The sequence below is a fragment of the Phacochoerus africanus genome, chromosome 8 (genome assembly GCF_016906955.1).
Source record: "Phacochoerus africanus isolate WHEZ1 chromosome 8, ROS_Pafr_v1, whole genome shotgun sequence".
NCBI classification, from domain to species: Eukaryota; Metazoa; Chordata; class Mammalia; order Artiodactyla; family Suidae; genus Phacochoerus; species Phacochoerus africanus.
In genome coordinates this window covers 168,428,011-168,439,838 of record NC_062551.1, presented here as the reverse complement: position 1 = coordinate 168,439,838, position 11,828 = coordinate 168,428,011, and the positions used below count along the sequence as shown (strand labels likewise).

General features: G+C 60.2%; 1 protein-coding gene across 1 annotated transcript; it reads right to left on the bottom strand.

The window, feature by feature from the left end:
- Positions 1 to 4,180: 4,180 nt before the first annotated feature.
- GUCA2A (guanylate cyclase activator 2A) lies at positions 4,181 to 6,163 on the bottom strand. Its single transcript, XM_047792792.1, has 3 exons — positions 6,041 to 6,163; positions 4,790 to 4,979; positions 4,181 to 4,436 (listed from the first exon to the last, which is right to left on the bottom strand). Exons 1-3 carry the CDS (start codon positions 6,113 to 6,115, stop codon positions 4,372 to 4,374), a joined length of 330 nt encoding a protein of 109 aa, XP_047648748.1. The 5' UTR covers positions 6,116 to 6,163; the 3' UTR covers positions 4,181 to 4,371.
- Between the last annotated feature and the right edge of the window lie 5,665 nt (positions 6,164 to 11,828).

Sequence of the window (11,828 nt, the reverse complement as noted above, 5' to 3'; positions counted from 1 at the left end):
GAGGACCCCTCGCCCCCCCCACCAGCCCCCCACCCCCCCCCCCCCGGGCTCTGCCCCCCCCCGCAGCCCCGGCAGGGTGGGCATCCCTCCCCTCCCACGGCCTGAGCAGCTGGGTCTGGCACGAAGCCGTTGGACCCGAAGTTGGAGGAGATTCGGGGCCCCCCGAGGCAGCCTGGCTGCTGAATAAAGATTCCCACCCACACCCAGAGTCAGGTGTCCAAGTGTTTGTCCTGCGAGCCATGGGCGGAGCTTCCTGGGAAGCTGGGTGGGTGGCAGAGAAAGGTCAGACTGTGAGTTAGGCCATCGCCTGGTTTCCGCGCCTGAGGACTTGTGTTCTGGAAGCCCTGGTTCACGTGGGAGGAGCGACGCTCTGGGTGGGAGTGAGTCACCTGAAGCCCAGGGCGCCGAGGGCCATCTGACCCCCAGGCTCAGCTCCAGACCTGGCCTGGCTGTGGAGCCAGAGCTTCTGCGCCCCTGCAAGGGGTCCGACAGGGGGCGGGAGGGGGAGCTTCTCCTGCAGGCGGGACCTCGGCCGGCAGGTGGGAGCAACCACGCGGCGCCCTTCCCAGCCTGCCCCCCTTGTCAGGGCTGATCCTGCCCCAGGCCCACCTGAGTTCACCTTTCTTTACCCCGCTTTTCGGGTCCCCGAGACCCCGTGGCCGGCTCCAGGTGGGAGGCCTTGCTTCCCTCTCCGTCCTGGTGGCGCCGAGGAGCCTTTGCTGGGCCCTAGGCGCTGCTGGACACTCTGCACACAGCAAGTCACCGCGTCCTCGAACAGGGCAGTGCGGCAGGCGTTAGGGTTGTTAACGTCCCCCGGTGTGAATGAGGAGACGCAGGCACAGAGAACTAGGGAGTCCCGGGTCACAGGCTCGGCGCGAATGGCAAAGCAGGCTTTTCCCCAGGAAATGTGGGCCAGAGTCCTTGCTCCGAACTGTCATGTCCCTGAGGCCAGGCCTTGGTCCCAGCTGATGACACCACCCAAGGGCCCATGCCCTGCGACCTCCGCCTTTGCCCAGGGGCCTTCAGTGCTAAAGTCAAGGCCAGGAGCCATGCTGGGCATTCCTGGGAGAAGGGCATCTCCAAGGGCGGCCTCCACCCCCGCCTCCATCCTGGGCAGCCAGAGAGAAGAAAGGCCAGGTCCGAAAGGACTCCTCTGATCTCAGCTCCCAGAGCCCAGGCCACGGTGACTCCCCAGACCCCAGCTGCCCCTCCTGGCTGCCCAGCCCTGCTCATGAGTGCTGCAGCCTCCCAGGCCACACACCCCAGAGCTCTAGCAAACCTGCTCCCCCGCTCCCACAGGCAAAGCTGGCTAGGGGCCTTCCACGTCTCTCGGGACACCCCCCCATCCCTCTGTCACCACTACTTCTCTCCCCTCCCGTCCAATCCCTCACCCCCAAGGCCAGAGCTCCCTCTTGGCCCTGCATCCTTCAGGGTCTCCACGACCAGAGGAATATCACAGCAGTGCCCCGACAGTGCTCCTTACCCTTCCGTGGCTCCCCAGTACCACCTCACAAGGCTAAACAGAGCCCATGCACCACCTGGCCTGGTCCCGCACCGCCAAGGGGGGAGGCAATAAAGGGAACTGCCACTGACCGAGCACCTGCTGTGGCTGGACACAAGGCTGGGCTATCTACACAGAAGTAATGATAATAATATTAATAATGATAGCAGCACTGGCGACGTACTCACACGGGTTCTGTGGAGCCCTAAGGGATTGTCCTCATTTAATCTTTTTTTTTTTTTTTTCTTTAGGACCACCCCCATAGCCTATGGAAGTTCCCAGGCCAGGGGTCGAATCAGAGCTACAGCTGCCGGCCTATACCACAGCCACAGCAACTCAGGATCCAAGCTGCATCTGCAGCTTACACCACAGCTCACGGCAATGCCAGATGCCTGACCCACTGAGCAAGGCTAGGGATCGAACCCACATCCTCATGGATACTAGTCAGATTCATTTCCGCTGCGCCATGATGGGAACTCCCACCTCATGTGGTCTTCACTTGTTCCCCATGAAGTAGGGATTCTTGTCATTCCGTTTCACAGCTGAGGAAACTGAGGCACGAACAGGCTAAGCACCCTGCCCAAAATCACGCAGCTGGTTGTTACACAGCCGGCAGCGCCCCTGGAGTGACACGCAGAAAGATGGGCTCCAGAGTGCGGGCGTTAAATGACTGTGCAGCCCACCCATCCCACCGAGTCCCCCTGCAACCTTGGGAGGCAGGATCTGTTACCACCGCAATCTCAGACGAGGAAGCCAAGCCTCCGAGCGGGGTCCAGGGCTTCTCAGTGACGTGGTCAGGCTCCCGTCAGCTTGCCCAGGCTCCACCCGGTCCAGGCTGAACCATCTCAGTGCCTTGGGCCTTCGGATTCCGCAGCTGCACCCAGCGCGCCTTCTGGAATGCCCTCCACCTCCCTCCCGTCACACCGGTTTTGAAATTCCATCCATCTCCATACAAATCCCGGGGGCAGAGGGCAATGCCCCCCCATCCCCCAACTCACGAAGCCTTCCCACCTGCCCCGAAGACACCTCACCCTCGGAGTCCTGCCGCCCAGGAGGCCTGCCTGAGTCGCACTTCTCCCCCTTTGCCCTCCGCAGCGAGGACCCCGGGCGCCTCCTCCTTTCCTGGGCCCTGGGCACTCCACCCCTGCCTGAGCCACTGACCCGCATTCTCTTCCTCCCTCCCTTTATTCCTTCCCGTCTTTCTTTCCTTTCCTTCTCTTTCTTCCTTTCTTTCTTCCTTTTTTTGGGGGGGGGGCATGCCCACAGCACATGGAGGTTCCCAGGCTAGCGGTCCAATCGGAGCTACAGCTGCCGGCCTATGCCACAGCCACAGCAACACCAGATTCTTAACCCACTGAGTGAAGCCAGGGATTGAACCCGCAACCTCATGGTTCTGAGTTGGATTCGTTTCCGCCACGCCACAACAGGAACTCCCTTTTTCTTTCTTTTTCTTTCTTTCTTTCTTTCTTTCTTTCTTTCTTTCTTTCTCTTTTTCCTTTCTTTCTTTCTTTCTTTCTTTTCCTTTTTCTTTTCTTTTCTTTCTTCCTTTTCCTTTCTTTCTTTTTCTTTTTCTTTCTTTTCTTTGTTCTTTCTTTCTTTCTTTCTTTCTTCCTTTCTTCTTTCCTTCCTTCTTCCTTTTCCTTCCTTCCTTCTTCCTTCTTTCTTTCTTTCTTCTTTCTTTCTTTTTCTCTTTCTTTGTTGTTGCGGTTATTTTCACAACCTTTATTGAATTCCCACATGTTTGTGCTTGGCCTGAACTTCGCCTGCACCACACATTTACCTGCACTACTTTCACCTTGCCTGCCAGGCAGCTCCAATCACTATCCCAGTTTCTCAGGGGAGGAGAAGGAGGCTCAGAGGGGAAAATGTGACTTTCCTAATGTCACGCGGTATGTGGAAGACCTGGGCAGGAACGCAGGGCTGGATCCAGGCTGCTCTTGTTTGCCCCTGTCCCCGTGTTATGGAGGATCCGTCTCGTGGCGGGCTCCATCTGCCCTGGGGTCAGAGAGACGTCCCCAGACACAGAAGCCACTCCACCACAGGGCAGCCCGGGCGGAGCGGGAGGTGTGGGTGATTGACGTGCCCAGAGAGTAGCAAGGATGGGGGTGGGAGAGCAAAATTGCTCCTCCCGGGAGGGTGGGGGAGGCCACCCTCTGAGGAGAGGCAGGTAGGGAGGCCTCGGCGCCTCAGCCGGAGTCACGTGGCCAGGAGTGTGAGAAGTGGAGCAGAGCAGAGGTGAGAGGAGCCGAGGACATGCTGAGAGCTCTGGGCGGGGGCATGAGCCCTGGGGGAGGGCAGGGGGCAGCGCTGAAGTGGTCAGCAGCGGGGGCAGATCCCGAGGCCCCTTGAATACTCTTCAGCTAGGGGCTCGTGTCAGAACCCCTCAGGGTCGGTGTCGGTCATTCAAACCAGCTCACATGTGGCTTCGTGGCCTTGGGGACCCCAGGGGTCATGAAAGAAAAACAGAGGTTCCACCTGCCCCCTTGGTGGTCTGTGAATTCAAGTCCCCTCGGTGTCTGTGCCTGGGGACCTCCCCCGGAGGTAGTGGCTTAGCAGGAAGAGTGGGATCCTGGCACTTGGCACAGTAAACCCTGAGCTGTCGAGGGCGGGGCAGGCATCCATAAAATGGGATGATGATAGACTGATGGAGGAAAGAAGGAACGAAAACCACACCAGCAGGACTCTAGAATCTGGTTTATTAGCCATGGGTGGGGGAGTGGATCTTGGGAAGCACCGGCAGCTCGGATGGGGGCAGGGCCTGGGCCGCCCCAGCCTGCCCCCTCCTCGCTCCTCCCGTCTGGGCAGGTGGAGCTGCGGGGATGCGAAGCGCCCTGCGGGGGTGGGAAAGAAGACAGCGAGCCCTGGCCGTCCTAGCATCCCGCGCAGGCAGCATAGGCACAAATCTCACACGTGCTCGGGTCCTGGGCGATGGTCTCTGGACCGGAGAGATGGAGGCCCCGTGAGAAGAGCGTCCCCTCCCCAAAGCTCCCGCCCTCCCTTGAGCCAGAGGTCGGGCATCCGCCACCCAGGAGAGACCCAGGCCCGTCCTCTCTGACCAGCGGGGCTCTAAGTGCCACGCGAGCCGGCCAAGCAGAGCGGAGATGCTGCCCTGAAAGGTGCTGCAGCAGAGACCAGGAGAACCAAGACCTGACAGCGGCAGGCTTCGCAGACCCACCAATCCGAGCAGAGCCCGTCCTCGGCATCCACCAATCAGATCACGCCTTCTCCTTGCAGTGCCGCCAATCAGGGAATTCCCGGACCACACCCTTCAGAGAGGAGGCGACTCACCCAGCCTTTCGAAGATCTCCTCGGCGTTGGGCTTCTGGCAGATGGGCTTGAGTTCTTCGGGAAACTTCGGGGAATTACAGAGAATGGGAATGATGGGTCCATCAAGATTTCTTGGGTTCCTGGGCTTCTGGAGCTCCTGGAGGTCCTTGAGCTTCTTCACTGACTCCAGGGAGAAGGAGAACTCTCCATCCTGAGAGACATGTCCGGAGGGTGAGGCCAGGCTGCAGCCTGCTCCCCGGCCACTTCCCCGAGGACCGCCCCTTGGCAGCCCCAGTGGCGCTCAAGCAGTGTGTGCAGCACATGGGAGTCAGGTGCTCCCCTGCGAGGCGGTAGGAGGGGACCCGCGGTGGGTGGGCAGAGTTGAGGCCTTAGCGTGGGACACTGGGGTTTGAGTCCCGCTTTGGCTCTGCAACCAGGACCATGGGTAGGGCATGTGTTCTGGGAGCCTAGGTTCTGCATGTTATATGAGGAATGAAGAAAGCAGATGTCAAGTGTCAGGGAAACAGCAGGTGCCTATTAGTGGGCACCGTGCTGACTTTGGGAGCAGGCATCCTGATCCCACGTGGCCATGCCCAGTCTGTCTTCACCCTGCCTGAGGGCAGTGTGGGCTCCTCACCTGCCCCCCAGCTCCAGCCTGCTGCCTGGGTGATGTTTGAGAAGCAGTAACAGGCCTCCTGGAGCCTGGCTGTGACAGAGAGTGGGGACCCTGCCAGGTACCAGACTGGCCTGCCACCCGCCCCAGTGGGCACACCCTTCTGTCAGGACCTCCAGGATGTCCAGGTGATTCCTGAGATCCAGGCCAGTGCGCTGGCTGAGGGCAGGAATGAAGAGGAAGATCTGGAGCTGAATCTATAGCCCCTCGACTTCCCAACCAGGTGCCTATGGCCAGTTACAGAATCTTTCTGAGGCTCTGAAAAAAAGGGACGAATAACCCCTCTTCCTAAGGCTGCAGTGAGGTCCTGGAGGAGCCTGACCCAGGGCGAGCCCTGTAAATTGGCCAACCTTTCCCACGTTGTTAGTTCTCTTCTCTCTACCTGATGGTCTTTCTCCTTAGCAAGATGGAAGTGGAAACTGTAAGAGGCAGGGCTGCGAATAGGGTCCCTGAGGAAGAACCAAGCCTTAGACATATCCCCCCAATTCCAGCCCCCAGGAAGGGGTGTTTTCCTCTGGGCCTGGAGGTAGAGCCGGCTGGGGCAGAGAGCCGGCTGGGGCAGAGAGCCGGCTGGGCCACCTTAGAGGCAGAGAACGTACCTTTACCGTGACTCCACCTGCTAGGGCAGCCCAGACCCCGAGGAGGCACAGTGTGGGGAGCAGGAAGGTGTTCATGGCAGCAGCACCCGGGAGAGAGGAGTGGCCAGGTCTGGATGCAGGGGAAGGCAGTGGGACTTTTAAAGCAGGCGGGGTTACTGAGTAACTCAGCGGTCTTTGTCCGCATCTCATCTGCTGGCTTATCAACTCAACTCTTATCAGATAAGCCTCGAGACAGCCCTGGCTGATAAGGGATCAGAAAGTGGAGGCTGGCAGAGCCCTGGCCCCTCCCTGGGCTCCCACTTTCACCCACAGCTGAGCTGGGTCCTGCGTTCATCCACTCCCTCACGGACCACTGCTCTGGGCCGGGCCAGGTGCCAGGTGCCAGCCCTGCCCTTAAGGAGGGAGGCCCAGGCAGTGGCAAAAGGCAGGGTGCTGAGCAGGGAGCCCGTGGGCACGGGGAGTGGAAGGGCCACTCACCCAGCCCCGGGGGCAGGGCAGTTCAGAAAGATTTCCCAAAGGAGGGTGTGCCAGGGCCAAATTTGAGAGCACGGGGGCGGGGGTGGGGTGGGGGGGAGCGTTTCTTAGAGAAGGGGCTGAAGGTGGAAGGCCGCTTCGCGAAGGATGCTTAACAGGCGGACAGCAGGGAGGTGGGTAAGCTTGGCATGATTAGGGAAATGGGAGCACATCGGCCTGGGGGGAGGAGGAAGTTGCAAGGGGGTCCGGAGCTGAGAGGTAAGATGACCGACCGAGGCAGGTACTAGATTTGGCCACCGGGGCTTTGAGGGAGGACTCAGCTCGGCACCCACAGGCCTGGGTTCAAGTCTCACCTACCGCCCCACTTCGAGGTGTGTGGGTTTGGCAGACTGCCTCCCTCTCCGAATGTCGTCAGCACCTCTTGTGTCCTCTGGGGGGACCGATATAAGGATACACGCCTCAGGGGATTATGTGAGAATGAGTTGAGGTCATAAAACTGCTTTCCCCGCCACACAGAAAGCGTTCCGTAAAAGATCCTTCAGTTGTTATTACTTTGATCAACAGCGGCGGCAGCTCCTGGTCCCCGATGGCCCCTCTGCGGACCACCTGCCGTCTGAGCCACAGCCTGTGCTCATCCTGTGCTGAGCCTACTGTCCTGCCTGTCCTGCGGCCTCAGATCATCCTCGAATGAGCCCTGCCCCCGCCCCCCGATTCCCTTGCCCCTGGCTCCTTGAACACCCCCCTTGTGCTCCCCCCCTTGTGCTCCGCCTCCCCCAACTAAGCCAGCCTACTCTCTCCCACTCTGGCCCTTCCTGGGAGGCTCGACTCTCCCACCATCCCTGCCTTTGAATATGCTGTTCCATCTGCCTGCAAGGCTTTTCCTTCCTTGTCACGAGGGGAACTCCTACTTAAACTTTAAGACCCAGATCCAAGAACCCCCACTGCATCCCCAGCTAAATGACCTTCGTTCCCACAGAACCAGGTATAGTCATCTACGAGGATTTTGCTGAATTGGGTGACTCGCATGTGTGTCTCTGCCCCTCTAGACCCTGGCCTCCGTGAGGACCGAGCCCTGCCTGCCGCCTGTGTGGGCTCATCGTGTTCTTTTGCGAGCAGAGCCCCAGGACAGGGAGAGAGGGAAGCCTGGGAGCAGCTCTGTTCTAATCCACAGACGGTTTGGCTGGAGGCCAGGACACCTCTGCAGAAAAGGGCTCGGGGTGGGAGTGCCCGAGTGGGGAGTCAATCCCGAGGGGGAACGGGAGGGAGCTTCCAGAAGGTTCAGCCCAAGGGAGGGGCAGGGAACACCTGGCCTCCCTGCTCTTCTAGGCCAGTCCTCAGAACCGGCCTGCGTTTCCCCCCCTTCTCGTGTGTGCGCGTGTGTGTGTGTGTGTGTGTGTGTGTGTGTGTGTGTGTGTATGCTGAGGTCTACAGGTCCAGTCCAGCACATGGTGGCCTCTGCTGGCCAAGAGTGGGGGGGCGTGAGCACCCATGGAGGGTTAGGGATGGGATCGGGCATGTTAGCGTTACGGATGGAGTTTGGGTTGGAAGCGAGGCTAGAGATGTGTTTAGGGCAGAATGTATTGTGTTCGGGATGGAGGCGAGCCAGGCATGGCTCAGGAGTGCCGCCGAGGTGGGTGCTGGGACTGGAATCGGACTTGAGCTGGGTTAGAGGGACAGCTGGGCCCAGATCAGTCTTAGGCGGCGAGCTGGGATGAGGGTTATGTTAGGACAAGACCAAGGAGCAGATCGTGACTGGAGTTCAAGTTAGGGTTCCGGCTGGGGCTGGGGTCAGGATGGAGCTGAGCTCGGGGATGGGGCAAGCGTCAGGCTTGGGTTTGGAATCTGGGGGTGCCGTGAGATTGGGTCGACGTGGGAATGTAACCGATGTGGAGGTTGATTTGGGGTCTGGTTAGGATGCTTTGGAAGATTGAGGTTGGCGTCAAGTCTGCGGTTGAACTTGGAGGTGTGGGTGGGGGCGGGTTTCTGGCGGGTTGGACCTGGGGTTATGCGCGAGACTCAGGCTGCATTGGGACTTGGTGTGGCGTGAAGGATGGGGTTCCCTGAGGCCGCTCGGGGCTGAAGGAGCCCTGCCTCTGGCTCCCTTTGGTGCTTCAGTCTTTCCGCTCCTAAGGGACAGCGGGGTTTGGTTAAAGGGCAGGGGCGCTTCGGTTCTTGAAGCTTCTTTCTGGCATACCCCCTCGGCCCGGGCTCACCGGGTTGGGGGCAGGGGTGGGGGTGGGGCGGGGGTGTGCGCAGGAGTGACGTAACTCCACACTGTGGGAAAGAGGAAACGGCTCCTGGGCCTCAGCCCTTGAAGGCCCTGCCCTGGCCAGCCCTCCCTCCAACACCTGCCCTGGGAAATGGGAACTGGCACCCCTCCCTCCCTGCCTCCCCCGCCGATGCCCTGGCCCAGCCAGGGCCCAGGTGTGCGTTCAGGCCCCCTCCCTCCTCTCCTGCATCGAAGCTGCTGGATCGTGGGGCCTTCTCGAACCTCAGGCTTCCGGCTCCCTGGCCCACACCTGAGTCCCGTGGCCTTGGTCCCCAGCACCCCACGCCCCTCATCATTCCTTACGGGTAGCAAGTGGGTCTGGGTTGTTTGAGCTCCCTACACCCAAGGCCACCTTTTTTGGCAAACCCTTGAACTGCCAGAGTCTTCCAGGCCGGGCCTCCTCTGCCTGCCTTTCCACCTGTGAAAACCCTTTGATGGTTACCCAGTCTCCCTGGCCTGGCATCCACGGCCCATCATGGTCAGACCCCTGCTCGCCCTGTAGCCAGGATCCCAAAAGACTCCCCAGGAGTGGCCGGGAAGAAGGGGCCCAGACCCAGGGTGCTGTAGCGGGGCAGCTTCAGCTCTGGAGGGGGGAGCCCCGGGTTAGAGTGCCGGCTCTGTCCGTGCATAGCTGTGGGCCCTTCCCAGACTCAGTTTTTGCAGAGGGACTCTGGAGACAATAAAAACTACATGGCAAATTTGGGATTGTCTAGAGGGCTTCCCTCACTTCCAAGACCAGCAAGCTTGTGTCAAGACCAGCCCAGCTCCTCTGGGCTCCGCCAGCCTCCTGTGCTCTCCCATTCTAACCCTTCCCAAACCGTGTCCTGCCCACCCTCCTGGGAGCTCCTGAAGGCCCAGCCTGGCATGTGCCCCGTCCTGGCCCCAGGCCTCCCCCAAGGCCCAGCCCTTAGCGGCTTCCGCCGAGCCCTCCGGAGACCAGGAAGGGGGCGACGTTGTAACAGTCACAACATGAAAAATAGCGGTGGATGTTTCTCAGGCGCCTGCTCCAGGCGAAGTGCTTTCCAGGTGTGGAACCCAGACTCGCCCCTGCCGCCCCGCCACCCCTCGCCCACTCCCGGCAGCTGCCGAGGTGCTCCCTGCTCTTGGGGTGCCCTCTGGTCTTGGGGAGGATGCTCTTGGTCTGGAGGTTGTTGAACTCTTGGGTTTGGGTGACCTTGACCTGGTTCCAGCGTGTCCGTTAACGTCGGGTGACGAAGGGCCAGACCTCCTGGGCCTCGGTTATGCTTCCCTGCAGGCTGGAGGCCTCAGCTGACGCCAGAAGAAAGGCCTGGAAGGCATGCGGAAGTTCCCAGGCTGGGGGTCGAATCCTACGCCACAGCCACAGCCACAGCCACCAGATCTGAGCTGCACCTGCGACCTGCACCACAGCTCACAGCAATGCTGGATCCTTAACCCACTGAGTGAGGCCAGGGATCGAACCCGCATCCTCACAGATAGTAGTCAGGGTCGGTACTGCCAAGCCACAACGGGAACGCCTAGAGCTCCGTTTTCGAGGTGGGTGCACCGAAGCCCAGAGAGATGAAGAAATCATGGCTTTCCTGGAGTTCGCATCGTGGCGAAGCAGAAACGAATCCTACTAGTATCCATGAGAATGAGGGTTCAATCCCTGGCCTCTCTCTGTGGGTCAGGGATCCGGTGTTGCTGTGACTGTGGCGTAGGCCGGCGGGTGTAGCTCCAATTCAACCCTTAGCCTCGGGACGTCTACATGCTGTGGGTGTGGCCCTAAAAAGCAAAAGGAAGGAAGGAAGGAAGGAAGGAGGGGGGAGAGAGACAGACAGACAGACAGACAGACAGACAGAAAGAACCCACAACTCTCCTGAGGATTTGGACAGAAGCCCAGGCCCTTGTTGTACCCATGGCATTGGGCACCGGGGCACCCGGCCAGCAGAGAGGGAAGTAGAGATTCACACGTGGGGCTGGCTCAGCCCATAGGGAGGCACAATCTTTCACACCCATTGCCAGGTGGACTTGGCACCAGCTGCAGTCACAAAGCTGTAAATTCCAGAACAGAGACCAGTTCTCACAAGCGCCAAAGAAAAGCTTAAACTTCTCCTTGGTTCATACCTCCTGCCCTGTCTTCTGGGCGCTAGAACCCCATCTCTGGGGAAGCGGAAGGCGAAAGGCACAGCCACAGAGTCAGACAGGACACAGGTCTGCGATGCCCCATTTTACAGAGGAGGAAACTGAGTCTCCCGGGAGACCGTGCCCAGCACCGCAGAGAATGTGGATGACTGAGTGGGAATTAGAAGGCTCCTGGCTGGTGCCCAAGTCCAGGTGGCGGTGGAGGGTCCCCTCCCCTGCCCCAGGCGCTGGGGTGGGCAGGTGTTTCCCTTGATGCTCTGAGGGGCAGCTGGGGAGTGGACAGAGGGCGTGTCTGACTGTTTGCTCAGCGGTGTCATCTCACATCCCTGTGGCCCGGGTGGGACAAGGTGCTGGGGAGCCCCGTTCACCATCTGCTCCCCACATGTCGGGGCAGCAGCTGCCTCCCCCTGCCCCGCCCCCAGCCGGCCCTGGGCACTGGCCACCGAGACAGCCGACTGCACCCAAAGGCTGTCAGGGAAGGAGGGCAACCTGCACAAGCCCTGAGCCTGCCGGCAGGTGGGCAGATAGGACACGGGCACAGGCTCCCTGAGGCTCCGGGGAAGCATGGGAGAGCCAGGAGAGAAAGTCCCCAGGGCTTGGTCCTGGGATGTCACCAGATGAGGTGGCATTTGAACTGGGCTTTGATCAGTGGGAGGATCTGAACCCACAGAGAGGGGAGGGGAGGGCAGACAGGCTGAAGCAGAGAGGGTGTCAAGAGAGCTGTGGGTGAGCAGCCAGGTGGCTTTAGAAACCAGGAAGAGGGAGTTCCCGTCGTGGCGCAGTGGTTAACGAATCCAGCTGGGAACCATGAGGTTGTGGGTTTGGTCCCTGCCCTTGCTCAGTGGGTTAACGATCCGGCGTTGCCGTGAGCTGTGGTGTAGGTTGCAGACGCGGCTCGGATCCCGAGTTGCTGTGGCTCTGGCGTAGGCCGGTGGCTACAGC

Coding starts and splice junctions, on each gene's coding strand:
- GUCA2A (XM_047792792.1), bottom strand. CDS start 6,115: ATGAACACCTTCCTGCTCCCCACACTGTGCCTCCTCGGGGTCTGGGCT. Junction 4,980..6,040: donor CAGGTGGAGTCACGGTAAAG/GTACGTTCTCTG, acceptor CATGTCTCTCAG/GATGGAGAGTTCTCCTTCTC. Junction 4,437..4,789: donor GGAGATCTTCGAAAGGCTGG/GTGAGTCGCCTC, acceptor TCTCCGGTCCAG/AGACCATCGCCCAGGACCCG.